The following is an 18,878-nucleotide window of genomic DNA, read 5'->3' on the forward strand; positions in this document are numbered from 1 at the left end:
GAGGAAGCAAAGACCATAGGCCAACTGGCTAGAAGCGATCCTGGTTAACCATAATGAATTGCATGCTTGCCCCATCCCCCAACACTAGTAAGGAGGCGCTTAAAGTAACACGAGTGAGACTCCTCATGTCTTGTCGAAAGAAGAATAGAGATAGCTGTGCACAGCTAGGCCGAATTCAGAATTACTTGAGAATTAGTTAGCAGATAGCCCCCACCACTCCCTGAGTCCTGACGACAGCAAGCTCTCCTCTTGTAGGGTGGTTATGTGCTCCCACCCGAAACACCTGTTCCCAAACACCAGAACAGACGGCTAATGTAAAGTATTTTGGTATAAAAGCACAAGACTAGTAAAGCTCCAGAGGCGATCCTCATGGGTTAATGTTGCTGTTAAGAGTGCGAATGTCACATTGAAATGGAGGAGTCCACTCTAACTTTATGAAACCACAATATATGTATGCAGGAACATAATAATGCCTGTACATGATTTTGCAAAAACTTACAGTAAATATATGTTAAAAAAATGTTAGAGTATCCTGTCCCCAAACAAGTTAATAAGCACAAGGGGCAGGATCAATGCACCAGTTTTTCCCCAATTTTGGCGGGTGCCACTTTCCTGTATGGCTCCACCTGAGGGCGCCGCTGCAATTCCTCTACTGTACTTCAATGGTGGATTGTGACATACCCAGTGTCCTTTCAGTGAAATTAAATACTTTATTCTAACGTTAGAGATTTTGTTTAGGAATGAGTTTCTGTGGCTGCCTAGGTAGCCAGGGGTATAGTTTAGGGTGTTTCGGGGGTGTGAATATCAAATTTCCCAACTAAAATAGCAGTGGACCACAGGGTGAATGTATGAAGTGACCAAGGTTCGGGATGGGCTGGTACCACGAGGAGCAGGGTCATCACTGATTTGCATTAGGTGGGCCACTGGGGCTGAATTAGACTTTGACGGCAGTTACTCTGTAGTGACGGAGTACCCTGTCCCCCAAACTCAAGGTCCACTCACCGGGCAAACCACAAGTTTTTACACCAATGGAGTAAGATTTAATCTGTTAGTGTAAAACTTTCTTCAACTGCCCAACGGAGTAGGTGTCATCAGAAGAAAGTCCACCCGATTTTGAGTGAACAGTCAGATGTTTTTTATTTTTTATTTTACAGTTCGTCACTGCCAGGTATATATAACAGTAATAGCTTTTTTTCAAAAACAAACTCCCACTTTAGAAGTTTGTTTTTGAAAAATAAAAAAACTTAAGAAAAGTTTGATAGCCAGCCATGATGTTTGATTTAGCTGTCCGTTAAACTTTTCCAACATTTACAAAGAGTAAATAACGACGAGAAATAAAGGTATTTCTCCTTGTTATGCCAGCCTTAGGCAGGTGCACCATTTTGGCACAGACCCATGTACACAGTTCTTTGTAAATATGAGTTTGCGTTGAAATCCATGGGTGGATGCATAGGAATACCTGTACACCAACCATGATACACCTACCTGATGCAAAGCAATGCAATGCAATGCAGCCCAATGCGCTGCTTTGTTTTACTTTTTGTTACAAAGGCCCGCAAATTGAAATTTACGTGGCTTTATAAATACCAAAAAGGGTTTTGCGCCAGGATTGCTTTAAAAAAAGTTACACAACCCCTAAGCAAAATCTTTGTAAATCTAGCCATAAATTTGTTTACATTCCTGATCCACAAACTAACCAGTTAAAACCTTACAGTGAAAGCTGGATGACAAGAAGCACCAATACCGACATAGCAGACCCAACTCAGGGCCCCCAGACCCAACTACCAAGCAAACAATTTATTTATTTGGAGGGTGACGCACCCCACACTCCCCCACCCCCGAAGCTACGCTCCCTCAGGATAAGCGCAAAATTACAAGAAAAAGCAGCAAAAAGCACCTTGTTATTAGAAAATGTGGAGCTCTTTAGCTGTAAAACTTTATTTTGACTTTCAGCACCAAAAATCTTTTCAGCCATCAGTAGCCCTAATGTCACCATGTCTTAATGATTCCTGTACACCACACATCTAAAGTAATACAGCAAAGACTAGCTATGACAAATCTAGACCTCAGCAGCCAACTTAATCATAGTAGACATGACCATGTTACCCTTTCCCTCAAAGCTTTACAGTGGTTACCAACAGCAAGAGGAAACTCTTGCAGAAGTGCTCAGTATCGCACAGCAGACGATCCTTGGGACCTATCTTTCTGCAGTCAACCCTCAAGCTATACACTCTGAGGATATACCTCAGATCCAAAATGGGTCCCCTTTTGATCATCCCTCCATTTGAAAAAATACACATTTGAAGGAGATCTTTCTCTCTTCAGGGATTCCAGCTCTGGAACATGCTTCTTAAAACAATAAGACCATCAGTAACCTTTTAGAATTCAGAAAAGCAAGAAGGATGTGACTGTTCTCAAACTCTTGAAGCAAAGCCTCTCAGACCGTATACTACTTGTATATGATTTATGTACGCAGTTCATTGAACTATGCCTTACACTACATTTGCATATCATTTCATGTATAATCCATTACTACATGCTACTGCATCTAGTCTGAAGTATACTACCTATAGTTGACACCTCAACCAATTCCCTCTTCCAACCTGACAGAACAAACAGGGTAGTTACTTACTTGACCATCCAGACAGTGCTTTGGAGTCTTGTCAAAGGGTAAGAAAGCACAATTGAAATGCAGCTATGCAATTCAGTACCTGTTTTGTTGTATGGAAATGGAGCACCCATTTGTTATGTGATGATTCCTGAGCAGAAGTTGCTGGGGATCTGTTTTTTTATGTTTGGGCATGTGTGGGTTTTTTCACGACTTGGGTGTTGGGTACAGCGAGTAACATTTCCTTGACCTGTTGCGTTGACTGGTACCAGGTTTAGGGATGCTGTGCTGAAGTATTGTTTTCCTGGTGTCTAGTGTATTGCCCAAAATCAAATGATTTTTTGATGTGCATTGAGATACATGGTATTATGTTCTTTCTGTTTTTGCTAATACCAGGTCTGGGTTCTCAGTGAACTGGTGTATCCACTGCTGGGATATGAGCTTGATTCTATGGTCACAGGTTCTAATCGTACCTGGTCCACCCAGCCTTTCTTCCTGCTTAGTTCAATACAATGAGTACCATTGATATGGATAATAATCATGTTCGAGGCATATGAGCTGCAGATCACACACTTAGCATTAGAATTAGATCGCCATCTGGTGTTGGGCTCAGATGCTTGCACCTTGTTGATGTCTTGGAAGAAGTCTTTGTAGTCACGAGATAGGTGACTCCTCCCTTGGACGATAGTGCGCATGGGCATCGACTCCATCCTCAGATTGTTTTTTTCAGCCATTGGGTTCGGATGCAACTTTTGCGCTCTGGTTCAAAACTTATTTTTCAAACTTTTTCGACACGTACAACTTCATCAAAATTCTTCCGATTGACTTCGACATCAAAATCTTCGACGCGCCTTTCGCCGCTTGGATTCCAGTCGTCGACGCGGGCCGCTCGGCCTATCGACGCCGTAAGGCCTACGGCTCATGGAAAGGACGCAGTTCAAAAGATGCCCCCAGTGTGAAGCGAAATTTCGACACAGTGACCTTCATAAGGTCTGCAACCTGTGCCTCTTGCCAGAACACGACGAGTCCAGCTGCCCAGCCTGCGCCTCTTTTCGATCAAAAAAGACTATTCGAGATCGTCGGGCTCCACGACACATCATGGAGCAGAGATCAGCTCCGGAACCAGAGGACATGTTCGACGAGGGTCCAGATGTCCCCGAAGAAGATTCCGAAGATCTGGATCGTGTCAGAGGCAGAAGACTCAGATGACCCCATCACTCCTGGTCAACGAGTGAGTACTACTGCCCCTACCCCAACCCCACCACCGAAACAGAAGGCACTGGTCAAGACTTCTCCTGTTGGCCCCAGTCCCGACCGAAAACACACTTTAGAAGAACCCCCCCTCCCCCTCCCGGGGCCCGGCTCCGAAGAAAAAAGACCAGCCTTCCGGTACCTCGGGACCGAGCAAACCACATATAATAGTCCCACCGACACCTTCGGCACCAAAACCCAAAGAACACTCTGCTCCGAAATCGGCTCCAACTTCTTCCACGCCCAAAGACAAACTGGCCCGAACACCTCGAGGCCCATAGATAAACCGGCTTCGAACACATCTAAGGCTAAGGATCACACCTCGGCTCCGAAACCAAAACCTTTGGAACCGAAAAACAACCCTAAGGATTCTACCACGCCTAAGGCCAAAGAGCAAAAAACTCAACAACAACCCCGCTCCGAACCGAAAAAATCGGCGCCGAAAGCGGTTGTTGAGGAAGAGGAACTCTTTCACCCGGATCCTGTCGATCCCAGACAGAAAAACATCTACATTAACCCTAAAACAGGACATGTCACAGCTGTGCCATGCAAGAAGAGGAAGTTAGACACAGCACACGCCCCTCCAGTGCCTGCCAAGAAGAAGGATTCTGCTACATCACCTATGCCTCCTTCTTCTCCTGTACTTCCTTCTAACCCCTTCCTCTCCCTAAACCTGTTACCCCACCTCTGCCTGTAACTTTTCCACCACATACACCACCACCTGATGATGATGATGACCTAGGGGTGGGGGGAGACCCCCAATGATCCATTTACGGATCCAGACGACCCACCACAGGACGATTGGAATTACCCAATAGATCTACCAGACCTCCCAAGCCCTCAGCCATACCCAACAAATCCATCTCACCCAGACGATAACATTGGTTTTGGACAGTTGATCAATAGGGCTGCCGTTTTTCACTGTGTGACAATGCACTCAGACACAGCAGAGGAGGATTTCCTTTTAGATACATTTGAACAGTCCCAAAACACTGTGCAAATATTACCAATGATCAAAGGGGCCATTAAACATGCCCCAGGCGTATTCAAAGATCTCGTACAAGACAGGATTCTTAATCCTAGGATCGATAACAAATATAGACCTGCCCCTGACGACCCTGCGTACATCAAAGGACAGCTGCCTCTGGATTCACTAGTAGTTTCCAACGCTAGGAAGCGCGCCAATTCACAAACATCTGGGGATGCACCACCCCGGATAAAGAATCTAAATTAATAGACACCTCTGGCAAAAGAGTAGCTGCGCAGGCGGCCAATCTATGGCGCATAGCCAACACTCGAGCACTGCTGGCTAGATATGATAGGGCCCATTATGACCAGCTGGAAACCCTATTACAGCATTTGCCTGACCAATATAAAACTGAGGCAAACGATTTAATCCAAGAGAGCAAACGAATAACAAACGCCTCAATTAAATGTGCCCTTGATGCAGCAGACACTGCCTCTAGGTCCATCAATACCAGTGTATTGCTCAGACAACATGCCTGGCTACGCATTTCTGGCATTAAACAAGAGGTCCAGACAACCATTCTAAACCAGCCATTCAATCAACAACAACTTTTTGGGCCGGCTGTAGACACTGCTCTTGAAAAGATGAAGAAAGACACAGAGACTGCTAAGTCCATGGGAGCATTACAGTCTCCGCAAATGTGTAGCTCCTTTCGTCGCTCCTTTTATAGAGGAGCCTCCAAAAACATGGGCGCAGATACCTCATCTTCTTTTAAAAACACCACCCAAACATACCCCAATAGAGGATATTTTAGAGGAGGATACAGAGGGAATAACCATAGGGGGAGAGGCCGAGGTAACAACAACACTCGCAGCCCCCCTGCTGCTAAACAGTGACTTCCCTCCACTCCCCCCAGACCATTCCACTCCAGTCGGGGAAAGATTATCACAGTTCCTGCCTGTCTGGGAATCCATCACAACAGACAAGTGGGTAAGACAAATTATCCTATATGGTTACTGCCTGGAACTTACAGCTACCCCCCCAAACATACCACCCAAGCAACGTCCAATGTCCACAGAACATCTGACACTTTTAAGACAGGAAGTTCTCTCGCTGCTTCAAAAGCAGGCCATATAGCCAGTCCCATTACTACATCGGGGAACAGGGGTTTATTCCCTGTATTTCCTAATCCCCAAAAAGGACGGGGCCCTAAGGCCAATACTCGACCTCAGACCCCTCAATCTGTACATACACTCGGATCATTTTCACATGATCACTCTCCAACAAGTGCTTCCACTACTCCAACAACAAGACTTCCTTGCCACACTAGATCTCAAGGACGCCTACTTCCACATTCCCATACATCCTGCTCACAGGATGTATCTAAGGTTTGTAGTGGACGGACAACACTATCAGTTCAAAGTCCTTCCATTCGGAGTCACCACCTCTCCCAGAGTATTTACCAAATGTCTCGCAGTGGTAGCAGCACACCTAAGAAGACAACAAATCCATGTCTTCCCATATCTGGACGACTGGCTAATAAAAGCCAAATCATTCAACTAGTGTGTTCAACACACTCATCCAACCGTCCAAACACTGCCCAACTTGGGGTTCACAATCAACTATACCAAGTCGCAACTCTAACCCTCTCATGTACATCAATACCTAGGGGCCACAATAAATACTTCCACAGCTCTTGCATATCCCAGTCCAGCCAGGATAGCCAGTATACAAGCGCTCCTCAACAAATTTCAAGCCCAACACTCTCCCAGCCTGAGTGTTCATGCAACTCATAGGCATGATGGCATCTTGCATATTTATTGTACCTTATGCAAGACTTCAGATGCGTCCTTTACAGGAATGTCTAGCACATCAGTGGAATCAGGCTCAAGGACAACTCTCAGATCTGGTGTTGGTGGACAGCCGCACACATCGCTCTCTGCAGTGGTGGAACACAACCAACTTATCCAAAGGGTGGCCATTCCTCGAGCCTGTTCCACACATAGTACTAGCAACAGACGCATCACTCACAGGATGGGGAGCACACCTCCTCAATCACACAACTCAAGGCAAATGGACCACTCAACAAAAAGTGCTCCATATCAATCATCTGGAACTGTTAGCAATATTCCTAGCTTTAAAATCATTCCAAGTTCATGTACAGAACAAGGCTGTCCTAATCCGGACGGACCACATGACAGCCATGTATTACATATGTAAACAAGGTGGCACACATTCTGTACAGCTGTCTCAGCTAGCACAGAAGATTTGGAGGTGGGCCACCCCACAAAACATACACCTGCTTGCAGAACATCTTCCAGGAGTTCACAATCAGATTGCAGATCTGTTGAGTCGACAGACACAACAGATTCACGAATGGGAACTACATCCGCAAGTTCTTCTACCATTTTTCCAAATGTGGGGCCAACCAGACGTAGATCTGTTTACCACACACGAAAACGCAAAATGCCCAACCTTCGCCGCCAGGTTTCCACACCCGCTGTCAAAGGGCAATGTGACATGGATGAACTGGTCAGGCAGATTTGCGTATGCTTTTCCGCCACTCCCACTGATTCCACTAGGGGTACGCAAGCTCCGACAACAATCTCTAAAAATGATCCTAGTGGCTCCCACATGGGCACGCCAACTTTGGTTCACAGCACTGTTGGAACTCTCTCTAGTCCCACACCAAAAACTACGCCTCTCCCCATCACTGCTAACGCAGAACCATGGCGAGATAAGGCACCCCGATCCAACTCAAATGAATCTGGCGATCTGGCTCCTGAAGTCCTAGAATTCGGTTACCTTAAGCTTCCACCGAACTGTATGAACATCATTAAAGAAGTCAGGCGCCCTACCACCAGAGCTTGCTATGCAGCAAAATGGAAGAGATTTGCCATTTACTGCACTAACAATCATATCGATCCACTGGAAGCTTCCATCCAGAACATCAGTTGCTACTTACTACACTTGCAAAGATGTAATTTAGCATACTCATCCATTCGCCTACATCTAGCAGCACTTGCCGCTTACTTCCAAAACAGACAACACTTGTCACTTTTTAGGGTCCCAGCAATTAAAGCCTTTATGGAGGGCCTTAATAGGATAATTCCTCCCAGATTACCACCCTCTCTGGTATGGAATCTCAACATTGTACTTACTAGGCTCATGGGACCCCCGTTTAAACCTCTACACAAATGTGAACTTCAGTTCCTCACATGGAAAGTAACTTTCCTTATTGCAGTCACCTCTCTCAGAAGGGTGAGTGAGATCCAGGCTTTAACCATACAAGAACCCTTCTTACAAATACATCGTAACAAAGTGGTTCTCAGAACAAATCCAAAATATCTTCCTAAAGTCATCTCTGCCTTTTACCTTAACCAATCTGTGGAGTTACCAGTGTTTTTTCAAAACCCAGACTCCGTAGCAGAGAGAGCACTCCACACGCTAGACGTCAAAAGAGCCCTACTTTATTACATTGACAGAACTAAATCCTTTCGCAAGACAAAACAATTGTTTGTAGCTTTCTCCCCACCGCATAAAGGTAACCCCATCTCCAAAAGTGGGATTGCACGGTGGATTGTTAAATGTATCCAAATATGCTACCAAAAGGCTAAACGCACATTAACAATTTCCCCTAGAGCGCATTCCACACGCAAACTAGGGGCTTCCATGGCTCTCTTAGGGAGCATTCCCCTAGAAGAAATTTGTAAGACAGCGACATGGTCTACCACACACACCTTCACTAAACACTATTGTGTTGAGGTGCAAGCCAAGCAGCAAGCTTCTGTAGGCCAAGCTGTTCTTAAAACTCTCTTTCAAACTACTGCAACCGATACAGGTGACCACCGCTAGGGGAGACACTGCTGTACAGTCTATGCTAAGTGTGTGATCTGCAGCTCATATGCCTCAAACGGAAAATGCTACTTACCAGTATGCATCTGATCTTGGCATGTAGAGCTGCAGATCCACACACGCCCACCATCCTCCCCGGGACCTGTATCTGTTCCAGTTCTATCTTACTTAGATATACACACATGGACATCTCATTCTTTTCTACTAACTCCATCATTTCCCATCATGGCGAAAAACAATCTGAGGATGGAGCTGATGCCCATGCGCACTATCGTCCAAAGGAGGAGTCACCTATCTTGTGACTACAAAGACTTCTTCCAAGACAACAACAAGATGCAAGCATCCGAGCCCAACACCAGATGGCAAGCTAATGCTAAGTGTGTAGATCTGCAGCTCTACATGCCAAGAACAGATGCATACTGGTAAGTAGCATTTTCCTTTTCGTTATCTGGCCGGTTACCCCATGAGACCCCTTTGGGGATGAATGCAAACTCTATATATGTATTATATATGGTTTTGAGTGTTTTCCATGTGTAAACAAGGTCAGAATGAATGATGAGCTGATTCAGAATGTGATGCTGAATGAAATGTGCTGTGTGGCTAGGCTTTCAAGACACCTAAGTCTGGGCGATTGGTGGTAGATGCAGACACGAGAAGACGTCAGAATTCCTTGACCTTATAAAGAAAGTCTGTCAGCAGGCCGAGTTCCTTTGTCTGATACTGGAACTCCTTTGTGACTTGCAGTGTTCTTATAACGTCAGCAGAGTGTATTTTATCCCATGTATAACTAACTGTATTCAATATATATGAGGAGTGGGGACCATGTTCTTTAAACTTTGCCACAACTATAGTTTTGTTTTATCTTTGGTAACACAGAACTTGAAACTTCCACAATCATGGAGCATTTCATACCTCTACTTTTAACACATTTTCTAATATGATTAGAAATGATTTACTGTTTTATTGTTCCTGTATGTTTAAAGGATTGATTTCCATATAAATATCAGCTAAGATCATTGTTATTGTGCTATGTTATGTTACGTATATTAGCATGGTGCACATATCACCTGGAAGGGTATCCAGGCACCTGAAGAAGTAGGGGTGCCATAACCTGGCTGTGGCCTAGTTGATAAGTTAGACTTTGAGTTTCCGGATAAACACAAGCACACAGCTAGCAGCTTTGATTTGCAGGGGGAGGTTGTTCCAGGCTTTAGAAGCTAGGAACAAGATAGTTCGACCGCTGGTGCTAGCTCTAACGGTGTGGGGGATGTGAGCTAGCAGGAGGCTGGCTGAGCGGAGCTTTCTGGTTAGAGTGTGAAATCTGATGCTGCTATTAGTGTAGGTACAAACAAAATAGTGTAGCGCCTTCTGGTTTACTGCAATGAACAAGTAGAACTATGTTGCACCACTTTAGCACTGACAGAGATCCAAGGATTTCTGGGGTGCACTACAATCATACCTGCTCACACACAGCACCACAGATCCAAATGGAGAAAAACATTAAAGAAACCAGTAGACAATCTAATCACTGTAACCTATCATGCCCGGTTCCGCTAAGGGGAGATGCAACGAAATATTACAAAACTGACTGGAATACACTCTCTATGTCTGACCTCACAAATGGGGAAATGTAGGCAAGGAGGGGTTAAGGGTTGTAGGAGGGATTAGATTTCCAAATGTTCAGTTAACTTATGAAAGACTGTTGTATGGTTGCACAGTTGTACAGATAAAAAAAAAAAATTAAATCTAAAAACAAAAATAAACACTAATTTACACTGACAGTAACTCACAAAAGGATACCTGGCAGGTGCAATTGGATTTACATTGCAGATTTCTCTGCCATGAGCGTGAAAATGGATGTTTCAAGGCATGGCCTGCTTTTGAGGCCTGGAAATGCTCACAGGCATAGGTTTATGGACTTTCTCAAACTTTGATCCAACCTCTGCCCAGCCTGGACATCATCAGGGATTTACTCCAGGTATGTGTGTGGAGTAACTAAGTTTACAGAAGAAGTGGAACGGATCACCTCCAGATTTGGTGCGGTTGTAGAAGGGTTTTCTCCATGGGGAAAAATCTTTTCTCTGCAGAGGGGAAAAAAATTGTCATTTGCACTGCGGACTACTTCCTTCCATTTAACTAGTACTCCTGGAAATCTCTGCCTAGTACAACTTTCCAGGCGTAGATTGTGAATTGGAAGAAAACCACAAAAGCATGTTTTTCAGAGATGTAAATATCCTTCTGTTCTTTTAAGGTTTTGTTTTATGAATCAAGCGTCTTGTTTGTACAAAAAGAATTTATACGGTTTTATAAGTTATTAACAGCCAAAGTCAACACAAACTACAATCCAATCAATTTTTTTTAATACAGGAAATGGGACGGCACGATGACCTCTGGTCTCTATTTTACATGCTGGTGGAGTTTGTTATTGGACAGCTGCCTTGGAGAAAAATAAAAGACAAGGTAAACTTACAGGAGTTTTTCTATTGATTGACATTGTAGTGTGAGTGAAAGGAAAAGCCTGCCTGTTTTATCAAGATGGCCACATCCGTAGTATTTCTGAGTGGACCTTAGTTTAAATTACTATGAAGTAAAACAAATGGTGGGAAGATGTCAAGGAACCTAACCAGGGAGAGAGTGAGAGAGAGAGAGAGAGATATTCTTCCAAAATGTACTTTATTTTACCATTGACCTTGCTCATATATCTGATTAATGTCTGGCTTACTTCAAAATGATATGACAATCCCCCACCTGGGATCACTGGTCTTGTATATAAGATGATTATTTGCGGCAGCCTGAACCATTAATACAAAAAAAGCATACATTGGTCATACTAATCCAAAAATGTCCCTAGTCTACCTCAACCAGCTGTTCATTTTCCTCACCCTTTCTTTAGCTCTGCAATCATGAGGTGGTGAAAACGGGCTATAATGCTTTTCTCTTTTTTAAGCAAGTGCAGTAGGGGCCTCAACTCTAAAAAGTATCTCATATTTGCCAGTGAATTTTAGTGTAAAAGGCACAGCCTATTTGTTGCAGTCTACTGTTACACAGCAGCATTATGATGGAAATTCTCTGCCTTTATCAGTGATTTGTTAAAAAATTATATAAAGCCTATGAAAATTGATTCATTCCGTTAGCTTTGTTTGTCTTAATGTACATGACACCATGCCATACACATCACCTGTTTAAATTATTTCTACAATATAGTTCTGTACTTGGAAAAGCTTCCCCTAGCTTTTTCTCAACAAGATTAACTCACCTGCATTCATTATGTCTCTCCTTAAACACATAAAACCACAAAAATGTGTAGCAAGCCTAATGGCACACAGCTATAAATGCTCACCGCAATGTGCTTGTTTCTAGGAACAAGTGGGCTCTATTAAAGAACGGTATGAACATCGGCTCATGTTGAAACACCTGCCTCCCGAATTCAACATTTTCTTAGATCATATACTCAGTCTGGATTATTTAACAAAACCTGATTACCAGGTAAGACAATGATTTCACCCTATTTTGCTGTAATAAACATTATGTCTTGTGGATAAGGTTTTGAGTAAGTACAGCAGGAATTTGGAATTCTTAGAGGATGTAATTTGTGAGCGAAACCATTGTGATTAACTGGTTAAAGGAAATGTCTGGAAACAGTTGTGAAATTGGCTTTGACTTCATAGAGGTAACCGTTGAATGGTTCTTATGTTTTCACTGAACCATAGAAGGGGAACTCTAAAATGTCATTATACATTATTGTGTCCTGTGCATCTCATTGACTTCCTGCTTTTTTGTGCTTTTATAGATTTTGCTCTTAATAAATATGTGGGCAAATTCTTAGTTTTACATCATAATCTTAGTTGGCCAAAACCTAAACCTTTGGGTCATCCCAAGTGTTAAATCCTACCATATAGCACTTCAAATACGTTATAGTTCAACATCTAAAATCATGCTAATACAGAGAAGTAGACATGCATATTGCTGGAATTAAATTTTGTTGGAATTTACATATAATAAACTACTGCATGGACCACATTCTATAGCTTAACTTAAAGAACTTAAGTATTAATGTATTTCTTCATAAAAGTAAAGCACAGGACAAACAAAGGAATCACTAAGATATTCCAAGCAAAGCTTCATTAAAACAGTTATTACGTGTACATGTAGACCAGAGAGGATTTGTGAAGAAATCCTTCAGTAATTAAGGGGTTCTCAAGGCTACTTTACCCCAAAACTGCTGAACCTTTTGACAAGACCAAAGAGCGCATATGCAGCTTGAATACAGAATTTGGCCTGTCAACCAGTGTGCAGTAAAACAATTTCAGGGGAGATCTTTGCGTTCTAAATATGATCCTATGGGGTGTGTACCTTAAGTTTAAGTATAGTTAAATTGTGAAAACCATGGGCCAAACATTTCCCTTTAAAACAATGCTCATTATCTAAATCCTTTTTTCACTTATGTTTGTTTTTACACATCCCTACACACTTTTGAAAGTCGGTATTCCAAATAATAGGAAGCATTTTTCTCTCAAAGCTTTGAGCAATGGAAGTTTCAGAGATTTCTGTATACACCCCTTAGTAAACAGGTCAAGAGTTAAGACATGTGCTCAAAATGTCTCTTTTTGTTGTTTGTATGCATCCATTAGACATCAGCCCAGAGATCCCCAATCCTCCTAATACGTACGTTTAGTCATGCTTTCCACTATTACCCCCTATTCTTTGTCTCAAGGGAAGGATTATTCCAGAGTGGAGCACATTTTTTTTAACAATTAAGTCACATTCAACTTTGTAGCCAGTTTCTCAGTTTTTGACTGGATTCAAGTTTTTAGAAGCAGCACCACCAGGGTTCTATTGGACTATCATTGTTGACAGATCGAAAATAAAAGGTTAACTGCTGCTCCTTCAGTTTCACTCACCACTCAGACTAACACAATGCTAATCATTATTAACTAGTCAATAATATGTTATTCTTAAACAATATACTTGCTGCTATATTTTAAAATCAAGATAGCTAAAACGTCGCTGTTTTGAACCTATTCTGAAGACCGACCATGGTTGTTTGGCTTTCCCATATTCTCCTTCCCCAAGGGAAATTTTACAAAAAATGTATGTTTGCAAACACATATTTTGTCAGTGGGGGTGGTGGGCAAGCATTAAAGTGTACAGGCTTTCAGTCAGTTGTTTTAATAGTACTTATTAGCGGCCATAATTAATTAAGTGGATCCATTGATAAGGGGTGACCAATTCATATAGGCAAAGTAGATGGTTGCTTAAGCTCCAACTTAAGTGAGGCACCGAATGTGTGGGAAAATCAATAAAAGAATGAAAATAAAATAAAACTAGTTGGAGTGTCAGTTTCTGGCAGCTGATCCAGAGCTTCCCCAGCCATTGGTACCACATTTTCTACTTCGCTACTGTAATCAATGTATGATGGTTGCTAGATTTCCTGGTTCTCTGGTAATTCTGATGTAAAAATAAAGCGCTTGAAAGCATAAGACCTTTTGTTTTTCCATCTATCGTCAACTTTATTTTGACAAGTTTGAGTGAGTGAGACGATTGTAGTATGCTTTAAGATTATGATTCCTAAAATGCTGATATTTCAATGAATATCCAGCATTTCTCTAGCACTAGGTTTTTCATTGATTGACATGCTAACTTATTTCAGTTGTTAAGCTGCATACAATTCTTAAACATTGTTTTAACCATCTACTCAGTGTTGTCTCTCTACCTCATTATGTGGCTGAACACTGGCCAATGAGATCAAGAGGCTTTAAAAACTCTCCTTAGCTCAACTTTTCTACTGATGCCAAGAAGGAATTATCTAGTTCCGTTCTATCTTCTGATTATTATCTGCATTTCAGTCAGTTCTCCCCTTAGAATATCTCACTACAAGTGTAGTAGGTAAGATTACCATGTTGTGTCTGGGTAGCTGAGTCCTAAGAGCGAGAGTTGAATGATAGTACATCTGAAAAGAAGCATCTCTTCAGACATGAAAGACTTGTGGGTTAAAAAAGATTTTTCTCAACGATCCCTCTTAAAGTACATCTTAGCAGTCAGCTTAAAGATGTAAATTCTTCTCTAGAAAAATGTTACAAAATTGAGAGATTGCATTATAGACTGCCTAATCAGGGGCGGAGTCTGCCAGATGTGCTTTTACAAAAGTTGAGATGCTTTTCTCGAAGATCCAACGAGAGTATCTTCCACTGAAACATTTGCACTTTTATTTTTCAAACCCTCTGCCCTCGATTTGAAGAAGCAGACTTTTGGTTTGAAGGTAAAACCTCCAAAGAGTAAAATGTCTAAATCGCATTCCTTCTCGCTAGAGGTGACGCCTCTGTCTCCAGACAAAGCTCTGTCTGTCGCCAAATATCTACCAATGACCAAAACTGCACCATGGCCATCAAGGGTGAAGTCCCCATTGATGATCTTGAAGTAGGTGTTCTTCTCTGTGCCCTCAGCGCCTGTTTCTGAGGTGCTTATTCTCATTATTCTTGTCAATGGGGAAGGCTTCTAGATGTCATTTGCCAAGCACTGATCATGAATACCCTCTACTTCCCCTTCAACTGTGAACTTGCTGTCATCCACATCTAACATACTTGTCTCATTGATGGCAGTCATTTTGACATAAAGGAGCTGCCGTCTATTCCCACCATTCCTCACCTCTTAAAGTGGTGTTAAAATATCCTACAGAAATCCAGCAGGAGCTTTCCTATAGTCAGAAATGGAGAAGCATTTAGCAATAATGAGGGCAAGGATAATGATGGCTCAGGGGAAGACCCCAGGTGCTATCTAGTGACCAAGATGGTCCTCAAGACCTCAACATATATTTCGAGCCTGACTCAGAAGAGGATGAATGTTGCAGTGATATAGTGCAAGGGGTCTACCATGTATTTCCACCTGCATCCTCTTTGCACATACCTGGCCTCTACTGTGCACCACTTATGGTGCCTTAATTTCCGGGCACTCCAGTGACTGTGTCTCAACTAGTGCCTGTTCTTTCTCCTGTTCTGTTCATACATCCTCCAGCTATGCAACCGCATCCTGTGACATTGATGGCAATACTATTAAATTGCGGGAATGAATCCCAACAGGAGACTCCGGCTCCAGAATCGGATGCGTATATTGCTGATGAATGATAGTCTGATTGATCCCTTTCCAAGGGATTCCTCCATTGGTGATATAGTGAAAATGAACCCTGATTGACCACACTTCACTGAAGTTCACCCTTGCTATTGCCTATACCAGGAAGGCATGTATTGTATTCGATTCCAAAGGTGCATTGCACACATTTGCCAGGCCCATTCCAATGCTTGTCTATCTGTGAGAGGGCCTTAATTGCATAAGAAATTCTAGTTATGGGACAAAGATTCATTTCTGGTCTGCCTCATTAACAGCTAAAAACTGACCTTGGGATTTCTGCTACAGTGCAAAGGAGATTCGATTCCTATATACCGGTTTATCAGAACATGAAAGCCAGAAGTTGGAGACCATGGGGAAAAAGATCACTGCCCATAACGCACATTAGGTGTGTTATGCTATGCTCATTTTAATCAGATTCGTAGGCAACTCTGCCATGGCTCACCCTCTCTCCTGAAAGAACTAGCAGGAGACTGCCAAGCACACATCAATGATATTTCGAAGGGTGTTGAGCAGATTTATTTTACTGTGTTGCAACATCTCTTGATACCATTGGCTTTAACAGATGTCCAGTGGAGTGGGTGATACAAAGATATGGCACGCTGCAAAGTATGTCCATTGCTCTAAAGTGCTGCCATATAGTCTAATCATGTCCTTATAAGGCCAAAATTAGTTAAGAAGGTGTGTGTGTATGAGGCCTTACAGGCGAATAAAACTGACACTGCCAGATCAGTGTGCCCCTTCAGCAATATTCTGCATAAAAAATAAGTAAATGCTTTTTAACACTACCTACAACAGGGTTTCTACATCCAGGGCCAGTCCTAAACACATAACAGAAGGCAACAGCATCAGCCAAATGCTAGGACCTGGTGTAAGGATAGGAGATCATCTTCCTCTTTAAACCAAGACCAAAGAAGACAAGTCTCACTCCCTAGCCCGTTGTCTCCCCTGGTGGCCCCCATACCAGAGGGTCAGGATCCAGACTCAGGAAGAAAGGCTTTAAAATTATTTCTCTACACAGCATATTGCTATTAATTGATTCTGAGCACTTCACCACTTCCATTCATCTGGAAGATGACTATTTCCATATGCCTGTGCACCCTTTCCACTGGCAGTGCTTACAGAATGTGGTAGATGCCTAACTCTACCAATTCAAGGCACTTCCCTTTGGCCACAAATCATGCCCATATGTTTTCACCAAGTGAATAGCTCCAGTGGCAGCCAATTTCATTTGAGAAAGTGCAAATATCTTCAAGTAAGTGCTTGACTGGCTGTTATCCATCCGCTCTTGTGCTCAAGGGTCACTAAAGGATCCCTCTTCTGCATGAATCTCACAAGTGGTGGTGACCTGCATTTAGCTGCTAGACCGCCTGTGTCCCTTCTTTCTCCCAGCATGGAGACTGTCCTTCTGGTAGCCAAAACATGAGCTATGCAGTTAAGGCTTAGCCTTCTGACGAGAGGGGATTCAGACTCCTATTTTTGACGGCCTAGATTAAGTCCACGAACAGCAGTACAATTGGGAGCCTAAAAGGCCCTCTTGGTGTTGTCGTCCTACAGTCTTCTTGTTCCATAAAGCCGTCTTTGATGGGTCACTCTAGGAGGATCTGTCACTGGATGCCATCTATATGTCTCTGGGACCACCAGGTCTAGGTCACAAAACAGCAAGCATGATTTTCTATATTGAGAAGAGAGGGAGCATGAAGCTGCCACCTCTGTTACAAGAAGCCGAGAAGCTTTGACACTGTGTTAACTCACAACATTACCCTGACAGTGGAGCATATGCTGCGTCTAGAAAATAGTTGTATTTATTTCCTCAGCTGAAGAGACTTTTACCTGGCATAAATGTGAGCTGGAATCAAGGCAACGTCAACTGGTGTTCCAGAAGTGGAGAACTACTGCACCCATACTTAACCTGTCTGTGACGCGCACCTCAGAATGAGGAAATGCAAATCCTTTGGAAGCAGGTAGTGGTACCCAGAAATGCAGAGGGAAGCTCTTCTGATTCCTCAGTGGAGGACATTCGCATCCACCTTTACACTGACCTGTGCCCTCAAATGGAAACTTTTTAGCATCTGGACTTCATCAAAAGACACCAAAAACATGTGCATGCAGCCATATGAAATACAACGCTATCTCTTACACCTATTGATTTCAGGCCTCAAACAATTTTTGGTTCGAGTACACTTGGCAGCAAACATAAAATAATTATGCTTGGCAGGCAATCATTCCTCCTCACTACTAGAGTGGTCAGAAGTTATAAAGGGCCTTTTTCAGAATTTTTCTGCAGTACTTAAGCATTAACCTCAAGCCCCCAGTGGGAGCTCCTTGCAGTCTTCTGAGCACTCATGAAGACCTTTCAAACTCACTCATTATGAATGAATGCAGATGCTGTCATGGAAGACTGCAGTCTTACTTGCTAATACCTTGAAAAGGTAGATTGGGGCAATTCAAGCCTTTTCCGTTAGTAAACTGTTCACGCACTTTATATAAATACGAAGCTACTCTCAGTAGAAATCCTCTCTTCATGCCTACCTAAAGTATCTAGGGCATTTCTTCTGTAGGAAAAAGCACAACTTCTAGCATTTGGCAGCAGAGAGATCTTTTTACTCCCTGGGTGTCCAGCGTTGTGTAAAATTCTGTGTAGATTGTTCATTACCTTTGGCATTTCTAACAAGGGACAGCCATTTTAAAAACAAAAAGGAGCTCCCTGGTTGGCAACATGCATTTCCCTCGGTCACTCCATTGCAAGCCGGCTACTCTATGGAAGAGTAGGTGTCCGCTCCACCAGAGGCATTGCGATTACTATGGCTCTATTTGCAGATCTTCCATCAGCAGAAATATGCAGGGCAGCAACTTGCTGCTGGACACATATATTTACAAATCACTACACTCTCAATATCCAGTCAACAGCTAGGTTTTATGGGCAAGTCCATGCTAGTGAGACCCACACAAACCTTGCACTTTCGTGCTAATGCTTTTGATGTTGTAATTCAAGCTTGTGAATCTATGAAAGAGCCATTAGAAAAGAAAGAAGTTACTCGTCTGTAGATGAGTCCACCAGCTTAGCTTTCTTTT

The 18,878-nt window shown here is 42.8% G+C and overlaps 1 protein-coding gene across 3 annotated transcripts in view; it reads left to right on the plus strand.

Moving 5' to 3' along the window:
* The window catches only part of TTBK2 (tau tubulin kinase 2), a 536,541-nt gene that overhangs the window by 355,820 nt on the left and 161,843 nt on the right, over positions 1-18,878 (plus strand). For all 3 annotated transcript variants that reach the window (XM_085627231.1, XM_085627232.1, XM_085627233.1), the window contains exons 9-10: positions 11,049-11,141; positions 12,042-12,167. In XM_085627231.1, coding sequence (XP_085483357.1) covers positions 11,049-11,141; positions 12,042-12,167 — 219 coding nt within the window. The remainder of the gene's footprint in view (positions 1-11,048; positions 11,142-12,041; positions 12,168-18,878) is intronic.

Source organism: Triturus cristatus, chromosome 9, assembly GCF_964204655.1.
Source record: "Triturus cristatus chromosome 9, aTriCri1.1, whole genome shotgun sequence".
NCBI lineage: Eukaryota > Metazoa > Chordata > Amphibia > Caudata > Salamandridae > Triturus > Triturus cristatus.